Genomic DNA, 20,498 nt, shown 5'->3' on the forward strand with positions numbered 1-20,498 from the left:
AGTTTCTGAGTTCAAGTCTGGCTCCATTTCCAAATCCAACTTCCTATTGATGTGCACCCTGGGTCAAGTACTTGGGTCCCTGCCACTTACAGGGAGACCTGGATTGAGTTATTGGTTTCCGGCTTAGCTTGGCCCACCCTTGGCTGTTGCTGGAATTTGGTAGTAAACCAGCAGATGGGAGATTTCTCTCTGTCTGTCTCTATCTCTCTACTGCTCCATTTTTATTTAAAGATTTATTGGGGCTGGCCCTGTGGCATAGTGGGTGAAGCTGCTGTCTGCAGTGCCGGCATTCCATTTGGGTGCCAGTTTGAGTTCCAGCTGCTCTACTTCCGATCCAGCTCTCTGCTATGGCCTGGGAAAGCAGTGGAAGATGGCCTGAGTCCTTGGGCCTCTGCACCCATGTGGGAGACCTGGAGGAAGCTCCTGGCTCCTGGCTCCAGATCAGCACAGCTCTGGCCGTTGCAGCCAACTGAAGAATGAACCAGCGGAAGAGAATGAACCAGCAGAAGGAGGACCTTTCTCTGCCTCTCCTTCTTTCTCTCTGTGTAAGTCTGACTCTGACTTTCAAAGAAATAAATAAATATTTGAAAGAAGGAAGGAAGGAAGGAAGGAAGGAAGGAAGGAAGGAAGGAAGGAAGGAAGGGAGGGAGGGAGGGAGGGAAAGAGAGAGAGAAAGAAGAAAGAAAAAGAAAGAAAGGAAGGAAGGAAGAGAGGGAGGGAGGGAGGGAAAGAGAGAGAGAAAGAAGAAAGAAAAAGAAAGGAAGGAAGGAAGGAAGGAAGGAAGGAAGGAAGGAAGGAAGGAAGGAAGGAAGGAAGGAAGGAAGGAAAGAAAGATGTATTTATTTGGAAGAGTTAGAGAGAGAGAATGAGAAACGGACAGAAAGAAGCCTTCCATCTGCTGGCTCATTCCCCAAAAAGCAGTTGCAGCCGGGCCAGTCCAAAGACAGGAGCAAGGAGCTTCTTCCACATCTCCTACATGGGTGCAGGGGCCCAGGCACTTGGGCCATCTTCCACTGCTTTCCCAGGCACATTAGCAGGGAGCTGGATCTGAAGCGAAGCAGCCAGAACTCGAATCAGTGCCCATATAGGATTCTAGCATTGCAGACAGCAGCTTAACCCACTATGCCACAACACCAGCCCCTCTCTGTCTCTCAAATAAGTAAACCAAGCAAATCAATAACAAATAATTTTAAATTTTAAAATTAAAAATTAACTCTTTATAAATAAATCTAAAGATGCAATATAATTATAATAAAATATCTAGGCTTCCTGAAATGTGAGAGGATATTCAAAGTTTATTTCCAAATAAATAATATTAAAATGGAAAATACTTAAAAGCAAAATTAATTTGATATAAACTATATAGGAAAGTATGTTCTAAAGAAAATACTTAATTTTGTTTGGTATTAGAAAATAACTAGACTGATGTTATAGATGGGATCCAGAAATAGGAGAATATATAAGAATTTATTTTAAAACAAAAGTAATATTTCAACTAAGAAGAATGAAGGATTAATTAGTAAGTAGTAACTAGGAAAAAGTAAGCTGAATCCTCATCAGAGATTACAGAATAATTAATTTCTGCTGAATGGAAACTACAAATAGTGTCACGCTGTTCTTAACAATGCAAATTTCTGCAAGAGAGAATACAATTTAGAAAAATATAACAACATTTTTAAATGTCAATGAATCTTTTCCCCAGAAAATTCATCCCTAGGAATTATCTGCCTCATATACTTGCAAAAATTCGCCAGGATATATATACAATAAATATATATAAATATAATAAATATATATATACAATAAATGTTCATCATGGTCTTTTTGTAAAGGGAGGGGAGGGTATGTGGCCTGCAGTCACCCAAAGCGACTTTCCCCAGCAAGGAAGGAGGGTCACTAGCACCAGAAAGGGGGGCCGCAGACGATGATCCAGGATTTGGGCTCCTGCCACGTATGTTGGAGACCTGAATGGAGTTCCTGACTTCTGGCTTCAGCGTGGCTTAGCTCTGGCTTGACCCAGTTCCAGCTGTTGTGGGTGAGTAGAAGAGATTTATTCTGCATCTCTCTCTCTCCGTCTCTCTCTCTCTCTTGCTCGCTCTCTCTCTCCCCCCCTTCTCTCTCGCTGTTCCTGTCATTCTGCCTCTCAAATAAAAATAAATAAATAAGTGCAAATGTGAATAAAACTTTTCCCCCATATGAAGATTTTTACAAGACTTACTTTTGGTGAAAATGACAGAGAAAGGAAGAAACTTTTTAGCTTTCTGTAGTTTGAAATTTCTAATATTTTACAAATCTACAGGTAGTCATCTGATTTTTTATTTTCTTGCTTACTTTCTGTCATTTGTGTGTATGGACATATATATATATATATATGAGTGTAAGTGTATGTATGCATATATGTGAATAAACTATATAGATCAAGTCATTATCCTAAAAACATTTATTACCTGCTATTTGTAATTTTATTTCCATGTTTATAGATTTTTGATTTTTTATAATTCACATTTATTACTGTTAAAATCAAGAAAAAAAGAAGCAGGAGGAGAACAGATGTTAAGGGACATTTTGAGGTCCACCCAAGCCATTTGTCTGAATATCCTGTTCATTCCTTAGTCTTTGTCCTCATTAAAGTCAGAGTCACCCCATCCTACCCTTTACAGCATCAGATCAGTTCAACTAAAGAAAACACATTCACTAGACCATGAGATGTGAGATGCTTTTGCATGGCTGATTCTGGGATGTTGAAATACATGCAAACCACATCAGTTCAGTTTAGGAAATATTGTCAGTTTCCAATGCAGTGCCTCACCTCTAGTCCATAAACCACATCTTTCTATGGACTTTGGCCAACATAGCAACAGTACATACTGAACCCTAGGAAACTATGAGAAGGAGGAGGAAGAGGAGCTGAAAAGGGGAAAAAAGAGAAATTTCTATAGTTAAAAAAAAATAAGAGAACACTTATTGAGTAGTTCCCTTTTAAGAGTGACTCTAAGATAGATCCATTTCAACCTCCATTTAATAAATTCTCCTCACATAAACACACTCAGCTCTGCTGATGGCAATGAAAAGAAGAGGCTAACGGCATGCTGTTCTCAGATATTTACTTGCCCTGTTCTTGTTTCTTTGTAGTTTCCCAATACGCATTGGATATATTCTTGCACCCATGTCCCTTGCTTTCCCCTCATTATAATCTCTTCCCTGACCCTCTTTTTACTTATCTGTGTGAATCTGTAATCCTTTTTCAAACCTTCTTTCATCCCTTCTACCCCTGTGATTTATTGTTCTCTCATGACACTGATTTTTCTCTAAGTTTGGTCCTTGCTTCATTTTTGAAAGAAATTGAATCTCCCTCAATAGTTTCCCCCTATCAGTTAGAGTCCGTCTTGCCAAGCCTTAAAGTGAAGACAGCTTTGTTAGGAATAATGCAAAGATATAGCTCATAAAAAGTATTGCACTCACAGTTGGGCTATCAACAGCTTCAAATGAGAGTTAATTTCTGGGCCTACGTAGACTAGAGGATGCCTGTGCTGAAAATCATTCTTGCTGGCTTTAATTTAGTCAAGAGTGACAGGAAGAAAATGGGAAGATATAGTCATTTAAGAACTCTTCTAATCCAATAACTCCAATAAATTTGATCTGCCATCCCTTCTTAATTTATTTATTCATTTATGTGAAAGGCAGAGAGAGAGAGAGAGGGACAGACACAGAGTGTGAAAATTTCCATTCTCTGGTTCACTCCCCAAATGCCTCCCATGGCCAGGAAAGCTGAAGTCAGGAGCTAAAACTCAATCCAGGTCTTCCACGTGGGTGGCAAGAACCCAACTACTTGAGCCATCATCTCTGCCTCCCAGGGTCCACATTAGTAGAAAGCTGGAATGGGAAAGTGGAGAATTAAACCCAGGCACACCCATGTGGGACACAGAGATGCCTAACTGGCATCTTAAGCCCTAGGTCAAAAGCCGGCCCCTTCCATTCCCTTTTAAATAAAATCAAGTGATAGAGACAAATATTGGCTTTGCCTTTCCAGGCCTAGCCCATCCTGGCCATCTTCTCTCATGAAAAGCTCTAGTCCCTCTGCTTCCCCTAGGAATGCTACAGCTCATCTCCGCGTCCTGCTTTCTTATCTCATACTCAAGTTCCTTGTCCTTCTCCCTATACTTAGCCAAAGGACGGATCTTTAGAACTTCTCTTTCTTTTAATAAAGATTCTTTGTCTAATTTTAAGTGTGAATCTAAAATCTGTAAGTCCTCCTATTTGACATAAATCAAGAGAACACAGATTCGAGCGCTTCCGTCTATTACCTACTGCAAGGTATAAAGAAAACAGAAGAATCAACGAACATGTGGTATCCCATAATTTTCATCATTACTCAACCTTAAACTTAGATTACTAAAGACAAAATCTAAGAAACAAACAAAAAGTGCTCAGAACTCTCATATTAGAAATGGATGAAAAGTTTGATGAAGGCTTAGAATTTCCTACTAGTACCGTTATGAGAGTTAAATTCCATTACTGTCTTTTTAATTACATATTCAAATGATGTTCTTTCACGTCAAAGATAAATAATTTCCAGAATCTTGAAAGAAATGTTGCAGGTCTATATAAATACATGTAAAGCATATTATAAATGTAAAATATATATATGCATAATATATATAACAACTGCCATGCACGCCTTGTTTTTCATGGAATCATAGTTTTACAACTTACAGAAAAACTGACATAATTTGATTTTTTTTCACTCAGATTCATAGTTCTGATAGAAACAGGTGAAATTACTTTCCTTAGTTAAGTTAAACCGTATTTCAAAAGTTTTTCTGGGAGTGGTCATTTAGCTTAGCAGTAAAGATGCCTGTGCCCCACATGGAATGCCTTAGTTCAATACCTGGCTCTGGTCCCTGACTCCAGCTTCTTGCTAATAAAAACTCTAGAAAGCAGTGATAATGGCCCAAGTAACTGGGCTCCCGCCACCGAAGTGGCAGACCCAGATTGAACTCTTGTCTCTCGCCTCAGCCCCGCCTCACCTGTTGCAGGCATTTGGGCTGTGAGATAGCAGATGGAAGCTCTCTTCTCTCTCACTCTGTCTCAGAGCCTCTCAAATAAATTTTAAAATAAATAAAAATATTTAACTTCATCCTATCCTATATATACAGAAGTAGGGTTGCATTTATTCCATGACACATGGGAAAACTTTGATAATGTGATTAAACTATTGGAAAGAGCCTAATAGATGAAGAGTTATGACCACACATGAGTTCATCCTCAGTTCACCATTATATGTTCTTCTAAACTCACTGGAAAAGTGGAAATTTTCACACCAGGAAGCTGGCCAATAAGGGAATCAATATTTACATTTGAAAACATTTAGCTCAACCTAAAGCTGGAAGGTTCTTTCTTCCACATCTTGTCCGGTCCTGTTTTCAGAAGTTGGGATAGTGCTCCCAACCCGCCCCTCCCACTCCTCCTTGGTCCTCAGCCCAGGTGTTTCCTAAAACTGAAAATAAAGCCTTGAAATGAACTGAAGACTGTGGTTATGCCACCTCCTTTTCTCAAGAGCATCAAAACAGGATGGTTCCCCTGTGTCTGCTGCGCTGTTTGAAGTACAACCCACAGAGAAAGCCGGAGGCCAGTGTGGGTGACATCGAAGATGCCATCCAACTCTAGAATTTAATACTGTATTATGCCCCTTCTGGAGTATGACTCATCCTTTCTGGCATACTTTCTTGTAGTGAAGTTGCCATTTTTTTTTTCATGATGTTTCTGACCTCATTCCTTAGTAAGCAGTACTTACATAGAGATCTACATGTCAGTTTCTCTGCTTCCTAAACACATCACTTTTTATAAATACCCATTATGGCAACATCACTCTTCTCTCTTCCTTCTCACAGCTGCTGAGCTCATTTCATATATATATATATATATATATGTATATATATATATATATACACATACATACATATATATATCCACCCGGGACATTGTCAAACACCTGTACTTCCAAAATATTTATAAATATAATTTCCTCATGTAGAAAGACCTCATAAACCACAAGGAACAGCTGTGTGATGAAATTGAAAGTTCTAAACTGAAATTCAATGGCTAACCACTCAAATAACATTTAATGGTAAATAGTCAGTAGTATAAATCTGAATGATTTGTTACTAAACAATGATACATTACCATCTTGAATCACAGATATTGGTAACTTGATAAGCTATAGACACTGACCTTGTAGTAGAAGATAAATGTATCATCATATACTTAACACTTTATTACTCTCATCAGCCTTAGCATGGCATTTTGTTCTCAAAAGTTTTTTCAAAGAAGTAGAAGTAAGATTATTGCTATTTTCCTGGTTGGAATAAAGGATGTGTACATCTCATTTGAGCTATCGAAGGCTTGGCTAAAATTTCAGAATATCCCACTAAAACCACAATGTATTTTCATTAACAAAGGTTTTTAATTTTGTGCATAAGTTCCAAATTTTAGAAATTCTTCCAAAGCACGATTTTGAAAGTTTTCTTGCTCATTATTGACTCAAAAATCTGCGGATTCTATTGAATACTACCATTCCTGTGCATACAAACAAGATAGGAAAGTCCATACAATTTTAAGCTACATTAAAAAATCACCACACCAAAGCTCGTTTAACATAGACCTGAAAAAAGATGTACCCTCCTTAGAGTCTAACTTAGATCTTTTCTTCCCATTGATGTAAAATCCCCATTCTCTATATTACATTTAACATACTGTAAGATTCTACTATTTTCCTCATAAAATTCATTCCTTCTAAGCCTGATGGTTAGTATATTTCAGCTCTACAGTTTAGAGCTGTAAGCCACCATTTAAATGGATTTTCATTGTAGAATGAGTTTCCCAAAATTATCCAAATGAACATGATGAATTTTGTCCCTGGTACCAATTTCTCTTTTCTCTATAATTCACAATGTAAAGTTTTCCTTATATAATTGTTAGAGACACATTCAATTTCATATTTACACATAAATTTCATTAATAAACTTTCCTTTTAAGCCACTAAAAATTATGAAGAATTAGACTGAGGTTTCTAGTTTCTGTTAACTAGGTATTTACAAGCTCACAAATTTCCCTTGTCTTTTAAGTATTCAATTACTCATATTTCAAAGATGTATTTCATTTCCACCTTAAGACTGAAGAATAATTAAATCATATGCTTCTCCAAGGTAGACTTCCCCAAAACACAAGAAACATATACCCATGTACACGTACCTATGCGCATGCCTCCTTGTATGTACACAAATTCCCTTGCAGGCCCAAGCAGACCACATTAGATGCTTAGGACAAAGACATCAAGTTGAATTGCACTTGACATTTATATTTTCTTTGAAAATATAATCCTGCCATCTCATTTACCTGAATGCCCATTATATTTGCCAACAGAATTGGAGCAATCTGTTTATGTCATATCTGCTAATAAATCTATAGTACTTTTATGATCTGGTAGAAGAAACCTTATCTCATCATCACTTCCTCCCAATTATTAGGTCCTCACAAAAAATGCAGTTAATAAACGTGCTGGTTAGTTATCACAGTTTGTTTGTACTTCTACAGCCTTGAAACTAACACTGCAGTCCATAGTACAGCAGAGAGGCCATGCACGTGTGCAGAACTTTCTCAGCCACTGTTGCAGACCCTGAAGAGCAAGTAAGTGAACAGGAAACTTCTCGCTTTTGAATGGTGGATCTTGCTCTGATCAGCCTGAAACTGTCCATATATTCATTGTGGGTTCCTTCTCTTTACTTAAACAATCTTGAAACACAACTTTCCAGGATTTCTTTATATCCTGAAAGTGTTGCTGAAAAGAGGCATGGCTGCTTTCGCTGTTGGTTTCTTATTCTAACATGTATCCAAAGATCCAGTGTTTTCTGATGTGAAATCCTTGATAACAGAATAATCAATCACGTGTGTTATTTGGGAGAAGGCCTTCCCAGGCAAATACAGCATTAAAAAAACTCTCTGCACTATACTTCCACATAGTTTCCAAAGTGGTGTTTATTCAGGGGAAATCAGCTACCATTCCTGAATAAGAAGCAGGCTATAACAACAGAAAAATTAAAAGTGTGCAGGCACACCAAAACTCTGAAACTTGGACTTCAACTGCATTGTTTCCTAAAACCAAGCTTCATTTAAATAGAAGTTTAACTAGCAAATTATTTTAGATATCAAACAACGATTTAAATAATTCAGAAAACAAAAATTTTATAGTGTATATAAGATCACTTAGATTCATAGATTACTAGATTTTTTTCCCAGAAGTAGCACTGCTTCACTAGTCTTGTAACTATTTCTTATGATATATGGATGTAATTTATCACACACAAGGATTAATAAATCTAATTTACACTTAGTACATTTTCTAGTAGACAGCGCACAAATTTAAGAGACAATGAAATAGAATGGATAGAATCAAGGACTTTTCAATCAAGAGGAAAATTAGAAATGATCTCAGCCTGCTCTTCACTGTACAGCTAAGGAAACAGATTTTACAAATGACTGGGCCTGGACCACGTGCACATTGGAGGGATACAGGGTGCCAGTCTGAGACCTTCATGACAGTTTTCCAAAAAGAGGCCAACTTTGAAAGTGACCAATGCCTTGATGTTACAATTCAGTAAGGAAACAGCACTTCTTTTAGTATCAGTTTTAGCCTGAATCAGATACTAAGACAAAACAGAAGATAGATGCTTTCAGAGTACATTAGGAAGAACCACCAGATGGCTCTCAAGTTACTAACTTCCCACAGGAGGATCCAGCACCCTGTCTATTCAGGCACAGTCAGCATTAATGGGAGTAGAAAAGAAGCCTTTGAAGAGAAGTTTGCGACCAATAAAAACTGCATTTTGCAGCCCTGAGATCCCCTCTTCCCCACCCCTTCCTCCCCAGCAGAAGACAATTTAATTTTTGTTCATTTGGCTCTCTGGGGATGCAGTGTTTATGATCTGCTTTCCCACTGTCTACCCCAACAGCACCCCCACTTCAACTCAGTAACCCACTTCTAATTTTATTCTTAAACTTTCTGGCATGACTGCAAAGTACCTTCCTCGAAGTAAGAAATGGTTAGTATCCCATCCCTGTAGGTATCATCACTTGGCTGATAAGAAAAAGCTCTGTGCTACATACAGTGACAGGTGATAGGGTCTTAAATAATAATCTGATCAGAAAATACAGAGAAACACAAAATGTACAGGAAGACAGACAAGCATGCTAGGATGTCAGGGAAAGTCAAGAATGTATTGCTCCCTAGAGTACCCATTACTTAAAAGGTAATTTTTATGTCTAACACCATCAGCGGCTCCAATTTCCAGGAAATTAACCAACTCATTGCTTAAGACCTGGTCAGTTAAGCCTGCTGCATGTGCACAAGGAGCCCCTTTATAAGATTTCCCGCACTGCCCGTGGTGCAGCATATTGTAAAAGAAATGTCTTTAACTCCAGCTCTATTAGTCAGGTCAAAGTGTGCTTTGACTTACCTTTTCTTATGCCAAAAGAAAACACAATGAATGGAAATCAATCCTGTAAGCTCTTTTAAGCCCTACCTATCTTTTACATTTTTCTTCTTTTAGGTAAACCTTAATCTTCCACTAGTTTCAGAAATGTAGTTCACTGTCTTTTTTATTTACACTCCTTTTTCCTAGCTCAGAACTTTCTAGTGGCCAATACTACACCCTATAGCCTATATCATGACAGAAAATCAGACTTGTATATCTCCAATTTTAAACCAATACCTGCGCTGGCCACTTCTTCTTTCACCTTATCTATGTGCAAGAGTTTTAATTGCATCTCAACATTTATACTTTTCAAAGTACAAAGATATAAATAGCCAGTTATCCTGAAGCCATCATAAATCCTCTAATTAAACTACATTCTCTTGCCTGAATGGTGCAAATAGGTGGCTTCATCCCAGAGAAATCTAGGACTAAATTATATTGCAAGATTACCTTAAAGATGAATTTCTTAATCAGTTAGATTATTTCCTGTGTATATTTCTAAAAGATTGCAAATGCAAACAGTTGATCCATTTACCTGTGGGGAGGCCTTCGTCCAATCCTTCTGCCCTCTTAATTCGACTTGCTGTGAATCCTAAGCAGATACTGATTCCAAGGGCAAAAGTGAACAGGGACAATATCTAGAGGAATAAAGAGATCAAGTTGTCAAACACAGCTAGACAGGGCTAAATCTAATTACAGGAAGCCAATTCAGATGACTTCAACATCCCCAGTCCTACAGCTTGCAAAATGCAACCTAAGGTTCTGTCTTAATTTTAGCAAGAGAGAAGAAAAATGCAAGTTCAAAAGTACCAGAGTGTGAAAACCAGGAGTTTTCCCCCTGTCATTCCATCATTCTCCTACCTGATAGGATTGCAACGTTCTCCCTGCCATGTCAGAGAATTCTTGGAAAGCCTCGTGCAGCGTGTTCACTCTGCCTACACTGCATGCACTGCTCTTGGGGCTCCGAGCTCAGTCTATTAACTACAAGCAATCCCACCTGGGAGGTTGACAGGCTCATCTGATTTGTCCGGAGCTTGATTTCATCACAGTTGGTTCACAAATCGCAGCTCCGAGCCTAAGAGGCTTAAGGCATCCTCCTCCTCCTCCCCACCCCTGCGTGGGCCCCTCCCCTAACACACAGACACTTTCATGTGGTATCCTCTGGCAACATGAGGGTTTCTTATGTTGCTGTGGCCAATAACAGTGCATGTTCATTTTCCTTCCCTCACAAAAACATGGCTTGTCAAAAAGAAACCAAATGTGTTTTATCCGATAAAAGTGAAACAGAACTGTGAGGGTTTCCACCAGCTTTAAGCTTTTAAGGTTTACAATGCAGTTATTCAACGCCACTTCTTTAAAAAAAAAAAAAAAAAACAAGGAAGGTTTTATAATTTATAAACCTAATAACTTTCCCTGTCTTTCTCATTTATTTATTTTTCTGGCAGTTTGAACGACCCTGTCCCTATGACTACATTCTCAGCTTCTTCTGACTCCTCAAATGCTTCTCACGGTGAAATCTCCCCAAATTGTAACTAACACGAGAGATAGCATTATTGTCTCCGTGTTGCTGTTAACGTTTAGAGAAGTAACATTTATCAGAATACTAGGAATGCCAGCTAAGCAGCAGAAAGCCCTTCTGCCCTATGCAGAAACACAAAATAACTGCACTTTCGGCTCCTTCTTCGTGCAAAGAGCTGGCAGCTTGTCTGGGGGGTTTTTCTTTTGGTGGGGGTGGGGGTGATGACAGGAGGTGGGGGTAGAGGATAATAAGAGGCTGTTTTATTAGCAATTGAAGTTGGGAAGCAAATCTCGGTGGCAGCAAGGATTTAGATTTAAAGAATTGTTTTCCTAGTTATTTCCCAGTTGAATTATCATCTAGCTGGCAAACACTGCCCTTTGAGACTATTGTGTTCAGGTCTCTTTACTACGCAAAATTGGCAACCAAGATACTGATTTTTTTTTTTTCTAAGCAAGACATGTTTAAGAGAAGAAATCAAGGCCTCTCAACTCGAGAGTTTAAATGTTGAACGCCTTTAGGATTCAAACGAGGGACGTTTTGTTTTGGCTCTTCCCTTACCAGGGCCAGTGCTGTCACCCTTTGCACAGCACATGTGTGCATCCATAAACAAATACGGGACTCACCATGCAGCAAATAACTAAAGGAGCAGTGGCTCTGCTCAAATAAAACATGATAGCACCAGAGCAAGACTTGTTTACAGTGGATTGTGTAGTAGGCCTGGGTTTTATTATAAATTCTAGAATTTAGTAACAGCTAGTTGAAACAGAAACTATACTGCCACACTTTAAGTTGCCTTGGTAAGATGAGTTTTGCATTCTTACAGAAACGGTAGGCTTATGAATTAGGCTCATGAATTTTTCTTTTTTTTTTTTTTTAAGATTTACTTTTTATTTGAAAGGCAGAGTTACACAGAAGGAGGAGAGTCAGAGAGATCTTGCATTCACTAGTTCACTTCCCAAATGGCTGCAACTGCCTTGCCTAACCCAGGCTGAAGCTAGGAGCCTGGAGCTTCCTCCAGGTCTCCCACGTGGGTGCAGGGGCGAGCATTTGGGCCACTTTCTGCTGCTTTCCCAGGCACATTAGCAGGAAGCTAGATGAAAAGTGGAGCAGCCAAGTCTCGAACCGGTGCTGATAAGAGAAGCCAGTGTTGCAGGTGGAGGCTTTCCTCACCACACCCGAACTCAAGTTAAGTGCCCATGAATCTTTATATGAAGGACTCTATCCTTTAGTGTATATGCCATTCAGAACTGATTTGGGAGCTGAGTATTATGAAGATTTATAAAAGATGTGAACCACATGTAGGATTTTTCTACAATTTATGTTAAATTTCAACATGTGATATGCCAGGATGGAGGAAAACAACAAGACAAAGGAAAATCTCAAGGAAGTCCTGTCCTTCCACTGTATGCCACAGGCTCCAAATGTCACAGAAACCCGGCCTCTTCCTCTCTCCAGCTTCTACAGGTTTTGCCAGAGTCCAGCAACTTTAGGCCTTGCCTGGCTTTTGGTTGTAGAAACCCAGCTTGAGGACAACAGAAACTGCCTTGGAAAAAGAAAAATGAGAGTTCAGAAGCTAAACATCATCTATTAATTATATTTGACATGCAGACTATTTGTGCAGAGGCGGGGAGGGGGGAAGCTGCTAAGTGTAATCACCAAGTTCATCCATAATTGGCTTCTGTACAGCACTTGTTACCCATTATTCAAAAGGATTGAGCTCAGCCACTATTTCTGTTAACTGCTCTGCCAAAGAACTTAATCTTCTACCAGGTCGACATGCATAAGGAACTTATTAACACACACGTACACACACACACACGTGCATACACACATCATCTCGGCATAATTAAGCAGAAGTTTCCTGCTAGGTTAAATTAACTGTCATAGGATGACCAAAGTCCTTCCCTCAGGTATCAGATAGACAGCAAAATATAAATACCCTTCATTATCTAAAGCTGAGAATATAAAGGAGCCTCATAATGCATAAAGTAGCTGGAGAAAAACCAATGCGAATGATTAGAATGTAGTCCAAAATCTTCCATAAGAAAATCAAATGAAGAATGTTCACCTGTCATAGTGTTGAACATTTTGGTGTAAGGTCAAAGTGGCTAGCTCAGCAAACAAGAAAGGGTTTAAACAAGACTGAGAAACTAACATTTCAGAGAACACTGCCCCCTGGCAGAAGGAAAACCTGGAACTATAAACAAATCTTTCAACAGCATCAGCCCCTAGAAATCACAGCATGATTCTGGAGCTTTCTTGGTCCTAGGTGTCACCCTGAGAGCTTGTTTAAGACTTGATGTATATGTCCTACTGCCCAAGATCCTGACTCATTATGTCTAGGGGGTGGTGAGAAGAAAGGGAAGTGTAGGGACCAGAAAAGAATAGCACAATAGGTTATTCTGATGCAAGTCATATAAAGACCACATTAAGAAAAACAGCATTAGAATAAATCCTTCTGAATTAATTTGTTTATGTCCTGCATGTTGAATTGCCTGGCTTAGTTCATAATGTAATTTTAATGTATTATTAATGGCATTCACCACTGATTGGACATTAACGTTTAGATCTCTTTATGACAAACTATGGCTGTTCCTCCAGGGGAATCATCTGCAAACTGAAAGTGGCAGGGCAGTATTTTTCTTTACTTTGCTGCTGGTACAAAGCTGCAGTGTGTGTGTTGCTTAATTGCAATACAGTGGTTGTATTTATACAAATGCACAGTCTATCTTTTCATGAAATCATTCTATGAATCCTTGTTCCCAAACCTTGATTAAGATAAGAGGGCTGGAGGTTAGTAGCGAGATTTGAAACATACATGAAGGAAAATTTTCATTCTTGCTTCCTGCAGGAATAGCAAATTATCATTAACTCTTCTATACTTTATCTACTTTCAGTTTCTCATCATGCAGAATTGACATGACTTCACTTGGTTAACGTGATTCCCAGAATCATTCTAGGACAATGTATGATGCTAGACCACTGCTGACCACTTGATTTTCAGTAGTATCATTGAACAGTATCCACAGGACAGGAACTACAAAAGTCAGAAAATATACCTATGTATATTCTTCCTTTTCTATTTCAAAGCTCTTTAAATTAGCTTTATTTTCAGACTCTGCTATATTAAGGATAGAAAATTCAAAATAAAGACTGGACAAGAATCTTTGAAAAAGGGATTTACCAATCTAAATTAAACAGAAAATTTTGACAGCTAATAGAGAAACAAGCTGCCTCGATTGCTCCCACATTCCAAGACTGCAGATGGAGGGAAAGTAGCTATCACTTAAGATTCTAAGTACACAAAAAAAGTTTCATGGGTAGCCTATGGTCCCAAAGGGTTCTCCAGTGAAGATATGCCTGAACAAATGCAAACAGGAGTTGTGCTATTAGTTATTACACAACTGCAAGCTGATCTCAACACTGTTACATCTTGCAAGGACTTCAAGTTACATCACAAACTTTCATGCATTACCTTTATTTCCAGTGGAAGCTAGGCATGAACTGCCATACTAACACAATCTTGCTCTCTGCAAAGTCAAGCTTTGCACACATATTCAGTAGCTCCTCTGATACACCATGCACTGTTCTGGACACCAGTCATGCTACATAAGGGACTGCCCCATTGTTTTTACCCTCCATGTTGATCAAACAGACACAAACATAAATGGAAAGTTGCAACTATGGTAAATGCAGAAGTGTACAAGTAAATGGTCCTAGGAGTATATATAATTCAGATTTGGCCTTGTCAAGAAGATTACAGAAGACTTAAGTGTGAAGTGTCAAATGAGCTGTGGTTTGAAGGGTAAGTGGGAATAGCTAGATTAAGAGGGAAAGAAAGAACTCCAGACAGAAGGAAGAGTGCACAATAGAGGTACAAGCCTTCCAGTGACAAAAAGAAAGTCCATTTGACCAGTGTAAGGGGAGCAAAAGGGAATCAGAGTGAAGTGAGAAGGGAGAGGTCTCTTGGTAGGGAGGGCTTCTTGGTCACCTCATGCAGAATGAAGTCTTGAGCAGGTAGACACTGGATCACATTTTAAAGCATTAATTTTTAGCCGGCGCCGTGGCTCAATAGGCTAATCCTCCACCTTGCGGCGCCAGCACACCGGGTTCTAGTCCCAGTCGGGGCGCCGGATTCTGTCCCGGTTGCCCCTCTTCCAGGCCAGCTCTCTGCTATGGCCAGGGAGTGCAGTGGAGGATGGCCCAGGTGCTTGGGCCCTGCACCCCATGGGAGACCAGGAAAAGCACCTGGATCCTGGCTCCTGCCATCGGATCAGCGCGGTGCGCTGGCTGCAGCGGCGGCCATTGGAGGGTGAACCAACGGCAAAGGAAGACCTTTCTCTCTCTGTCTCTCTCTCTCACTGTCCACTCTGCCTATCAAAAATAAAAAAAAATAAAAATAAAAAAAATTTTAAAAAAAGCATTAATTTCCATACAGTATGAATATGAACTGGGGCAAGTTAAGAATGGATAGAGTAAATCAGTTTGCAAAGTGTGGCAATAAAGGTGACAACAGCTTGAACTGTGGAGGCTATGGTTGTGCAGAGGACTAAGAGTGGGAGAGAGGGAAACAACCAGAGAGCTGGCAATGGGCACTAAGACTGATAAGAGAAAGAAGGTGTTAAGGTTGACTTCCCAGTTAGGCAATATTGAAAATTACAGTGACCAAATCTATAGTAAGTGAATTCATATCCCTAGTTAAAATTGTGTTATAAGAAAGATATAGAGATTTGTATCCATTTAGTAATATCTTAGAATTAAACAGTAAAAATCAGGGACATGGCGAATAGCTGTAAATTCTTTATTGATAGTTTAAAAATCATCTAAGACAGTTGATTTAGAACAATTTTATATTGGACTTTAAACAATAAAAATACATTTATTCATAACTGAGTTTCCAAAAGAATTGACTTCAGGAAATAACTCAGCTTTGTCTCTAAATCTCACTCAAAATAAAGCATTTATTTAAAACTTATAATTTGCTTCTTTTCAGTTACTCAAAAAACCTGCATTCTAAAGTTCAGGCAAAGAGATAGAGGTTGTAACAGGAGAGATAGGTCACCAGCATGTGTGTGGACCTCAGGAAGGTTTCCAACTTTGAGTCTGCTTTGAGTTGTAGTTAATGTAACAGATGAACACAAATGGGTTGGTAGATAACTTGAGAAAATTGCTGGACTAGAAGTTTGCCAAATGGTTGAAGATTCCACATTTTACCCTCAAGTCTCACACAGGCACACTGAGATAAGATGGTGAAGTCTACATGAGGACAAGAAAATGGAGGTTTATGGACAGGCATTTGGGCCCGTAGATGAGACGCCAGTTAGGATGTCCACATCCCATACCAGAGTGTGTGGATTCAAGTCCACCTTTGCTCCTGCTGTCAGGTTCATGATACTGATGTCCTGGAAAGTAGCAGTGATAACTGAAGTGGTTGAGTCCCCACCACCCTCTCAGCCCCTGGCTTTGGCCAAGCCCAGCCCCAGATGCTGAAGACACCTGAGGAGTGAAACAGCAATTACGAGCTCTTGTGTCTGTCCATCTGCCTTTCTCTCTCTTTATCTCTCTGCCTCTCAAATAAATTAAATGAGTAAATGTTTTTTAAAAGGGAAGATTCAGAATAAAGGATATCTCCAAATTGGTATAATAAGCCACTGAACCATGTCCAAACACCAGGGATCCGAAACCAGCTTAGCCCTGTTGCAGGAGAGCAGGACTCTCTATTACACCACATGAAGGCCTCGACTCAGTGTCCAAAATGCAGCTACCTAAACAACCAGTTTGCTCGCTTCACTTCATTTCTTTTCATGAAAACCTTAAAAACACGTTTTGTCCTAGTACAACCCTTTCTTGTTTGGTCTCTCATCAGACAGCATGTCTATAGATTCAGGTTATGAACCACAACTCTTTCTATCATTTATCAGAGCTCACTAAGTGCCTCTGGCACCTAAAATATCTTCCTATATGACTGCTTTTATGCTCATCCCTTCATCTTTATTTTTCTGAATCTACTTCAGAAGGTCCTCTAATAATTCTTCTTCCTATTTGTACTCAGCCTCCTTCAAACACCATTTCACTGAATCCTGTTTTAATCAACCTATAATTCATGTCCATTCATTACCCAGAGAGCACTAAATAAAACGCAGAGGCCGGTGTTGTAGCACAGGGGGTGAAGCAGCAGCTGGGGCACCTACATCTCATGGTGCAATGCCTGGTTTGAGTCCCAGCTATTCTGCTTCTGATCCAGCTTCCTGCTAATGTGATCTTGGAAAGAAATAGGGAATGGCTCAAGTGGCTGAGCTTGATGCCACCCACATGGAAGACCTGGGTAGAATTCTGGCTTCAGCAGCCTGGCCCAGCCCCAGCTGCTGTGAGCATTTGGGGAGTGAACCAGCTAATGGAAGACTCTTTCTTTCTCTCTCCCTCTCTCTTTCTCTCTCTCTCTCTTGCTCTCGCTCTGCCTTTCAAATAGGTAAATATACAAATCTGATGACTGGCTTCCCAAACTTACAAGTTTTCAGTGGCTCCTTATCATAATCATTCTCAAAGTGTGATCCCTGGAACTGTACCTGGAAGCCTACTTGAAATACAAACCCTTGAGCCTACCTCAGACCATTGAATGAGAAACTCTGGGGGTGGAGGCCAGAATGTGTGCTGCAACACACACCCATCAGGTGATTCCGTTGCAAGTTGGAGAACCAGTGACCTAGGGGGTAAAATCCAAACTGCTTAGCAAGGCACGTAGGGCCCCAAATCCAAATCTGAGCTCACAGAAATCAAATCTCAGCCCTACCACAGTTCAACTGTGAGACCTTACAAGACCCTTAGGCAAATTCCTTCTCCATCCTAAAACCCAGTTTTTATCAGTATCCATCTCCTAGGATTCCTCAGAGTATTACATGAAATTATCTGTGTAAATCACCCCACAAAATGACAGGCATAGAATAATGCTTAACAAATGCTGTCTTATTAATTAGAGAAATATTTGCTACTTCTTGATTAATTTGTGCTCTTTCACATCTTCATTCCTTCACATGTCTTGTTGCTTTGGCCTAGAATGCCCTTTCCACTCTCTCCGGCAAATCCCAAAATATTTACAAAAACTTGAGTCAAGTGTCACTGTGCTGTGATACACTCATCTCCTGCTTTTGCCTTCCTCATGCAGAGCAATGGTTTGGCTCCCTTTGCTCTGCTCCCAAATCATCCGTAATCTTTGTTTGGGCAGCTCTATCCCTTGTGATCTCCTCTAATACAGGGACCAATCATCCTCGCACTCCACCGAGCTTTGCCTCCTGCCTGGGATAGGATGGGCAGACAACCAACGTGTGTTGAATGAACTGTGTGGCGCCAAGGAACACGAGCTGTAGTCTTTGCTGTGACACTAACCAACTGTGTCACTTGCAGCCTATGTTTCATCATATGTAAACCAGGATTACTGAGCTAAGTTAGTGGTGTTTAGCTCTTTTTTAAAACATGGAAACTCTGTTTTCAAATAAAATCACAAAATAGATACAAGCATCTCCACTCGGAGCTGCTGTACTTAAAGTTAGGGTGGGGAGCCAGATCCCAGCTAACCAGCTATCTCCTTCTCTCTACGACATTATCCCAGAAACCTGGACATTTAAGCAGTGCAAACTTGGGAAAACAAAGATCAACAATTTAATTCCATTGTTGTACTAAATTCAATCCCTTCATTGTAGTATTTAGATCCCCCTCGGCTGCCAACATACATACATCAAAATCTGATTCCCTCTTTCATTGGTACGTGACAGAAACCCTTTCTCTAGGAAAGCCCTTCTTACAAAGAGTTCCAAGACCATTTCTGCATCCCACTTCTGCTCACACAGTTTCCCAGGCCTGAAAGTTACTTCTTGTCTCAGTGAGGGAAGGGTGGATTATCAGAGAACAGGAGAAAGAAACAACAGGACCAGGAGGCTAGGAGATTGTACTCCAGAGCCGACACACCTGGGTCTGCTGCTTTCAAGCATGATGCTGACATAAACATTTCTTTCGAAAAATAGTAATAGTTCTTACCACAGAGTGTTGATATAAAGATAAATGAAATAACGCATGTTAAGCAAGTAGCTCAGTGCTTCAAACAAAAATCACACAATTACTAGCCAGAAATATATAGTGAAGAATAAGATCTGCATCATCTGCTATCATGTTTTCAGTATCTTACAAAGAGCTGGTCATATAACAAGCACTTCATAGTGACATTGGTTCTAGAAAAATCCACTTGCTTACAGACAAATTGTATGTAGATTAAAGTTAATAATGCTATAAACCACCATTTTCACATTCTCTTTAACCTCAAGAGAAAATGAGCTGTCCTTTTTTGACAGAGGGTGGAGTGTTCCTGGAAAGAGTTTGAAGGCCCAGGTTTCAACTAAGATAATAAAGACTCTCTATTGGACTTGGAAAGCCCCAAGAAGTTGAGCCTCACATCCAGATCCGTGTTTGAACTCTAACCTAGAGGAAGTTTATGCTTGCTAGTGGAACAGCTTTATCACATGCTTACCAGCACAATGGTACTCTCTTGAGAGGAAACAAAACTTCCATTTCTGTGATTCCCCCTGCAACCAAACAACAGCTAGTGATACTCAACCAACAAGAAATGAAAGGGAACTGCCCCACCAAGTAAAAAACTACTCCAAAAAACTCACAGCTAACAGCACCATAATTAAGGGCAAGAGACTGGATGCTTTCCTCCTAAGATCAGGAGCAAGACAAGAATATCTGCTCTCACCATTTCAGTTCAGCAATGTATTTCTAATCAGAGCAGTTAGACAAATAACCAATCAAATGACATTCAAGTTGCAAAGGAAGAAATAAAATGATCTCAGGGCGGGTCTTTGGCAAGATATCTTTGGTAAGATACGGCTTGGGATGCCCATATTCCAAATGAGAATATTTGGACTCAAGTCCTGACTCCAGTACAGGTTCCAGCTCTCTGATAATGAGCACCCTAGAAGGCAGCAAGTAATAGGTGAAGTGGTTGGGCCCCTGTCACTCATATGGGAGATGCAAATTGAATTCCTGGCTGCTGGCTTCAACCTGGCCCAGCCTTGGCTCTTGCAGGCATTTGGAGAATGAACCAGCAGATGAGAGATATTCATATCCTTCCTTCCTTCCTTCCTTCCTTCCTTCCTTCCTTCCTTCCTTCCTTCCTTTCCTTCCTTCCTTCCTCTCTCAGACAAAATAAATATTTTTATTTTTAAAAGAAATAAAATCAGAAGACATGATTATGTATAGAGAAAATCTCCATGAATAGACACACAGCAAGAGAAAAAAAACTACTGGAACTAACAAATGACTTAATGAAGGTTGCTTGATTGAAGACAAATGTACAAAAGCCAGTTATGTTTCAATACATTAACAATGGATAAGACAAAATGAAATTTTTTAAAAATTACATAAGAATACCAGAGCCTAAAATACTTGGGAATCAA

The 20,498-nt window shown here is 39.7% G+C and overlaps 1 protein-coding gene across 19 annotated transcripts in view; it reads right to left on the minus strand.

The window, feature by feature from the left end:
- The window catches only part of ENPP2 (ectonucleotide pyrophosphatase/phosphodiesterase 2), a 118,906-nt gene that overhangs the window by 75,336 nt on the left and 23,072 nt on the right, over positions 1 to 20,498 (minus strand). For 11 of the 19 annotated variants that reach the window (XM_051844009.2, XM_051844007.2, XM_070075434.1 and 8 more), the window contains exons 1-2: positions 10,392 to 10,607; positions 10,066 to 10,168 (exon numbers count right to left, since the gene is read on the minus strand). In XM_051844009.2, coding sequence (XP_051699969.1) covers positions 10,066 to 10,168; positions 10,392 to 10,421 — 133 coding nt within the window. In that variant the 5' untranslated portion in view covers positions 10,422 to 10,607. Of the gene's footprint in view, positions 1 to 10,065; positions 10,169 to 10,391; positions 10,640 to 20,498 lie in introns of those variants that run through there. The other 8 variants (XM_070075436.1, XM_070075433.1, XM_070075430.1 and 5 more) reach the window with 3 other exon arrangements.

This window comes from Oryctolagus cuniculus, chromosome 6 (genome assembly GCF_964237555.1).
Source record: "Oryctolagus cuniculus chromosome 6, mOryCun1.1, whole genome shotgun sequence".
NCBI classification, from domain to species: Eukaryota; Metazoa; Chordata; class Mammalia; order Lagomorpha; family Leporidae; genus Oryctolagus; species Oryctolagus cuniculus.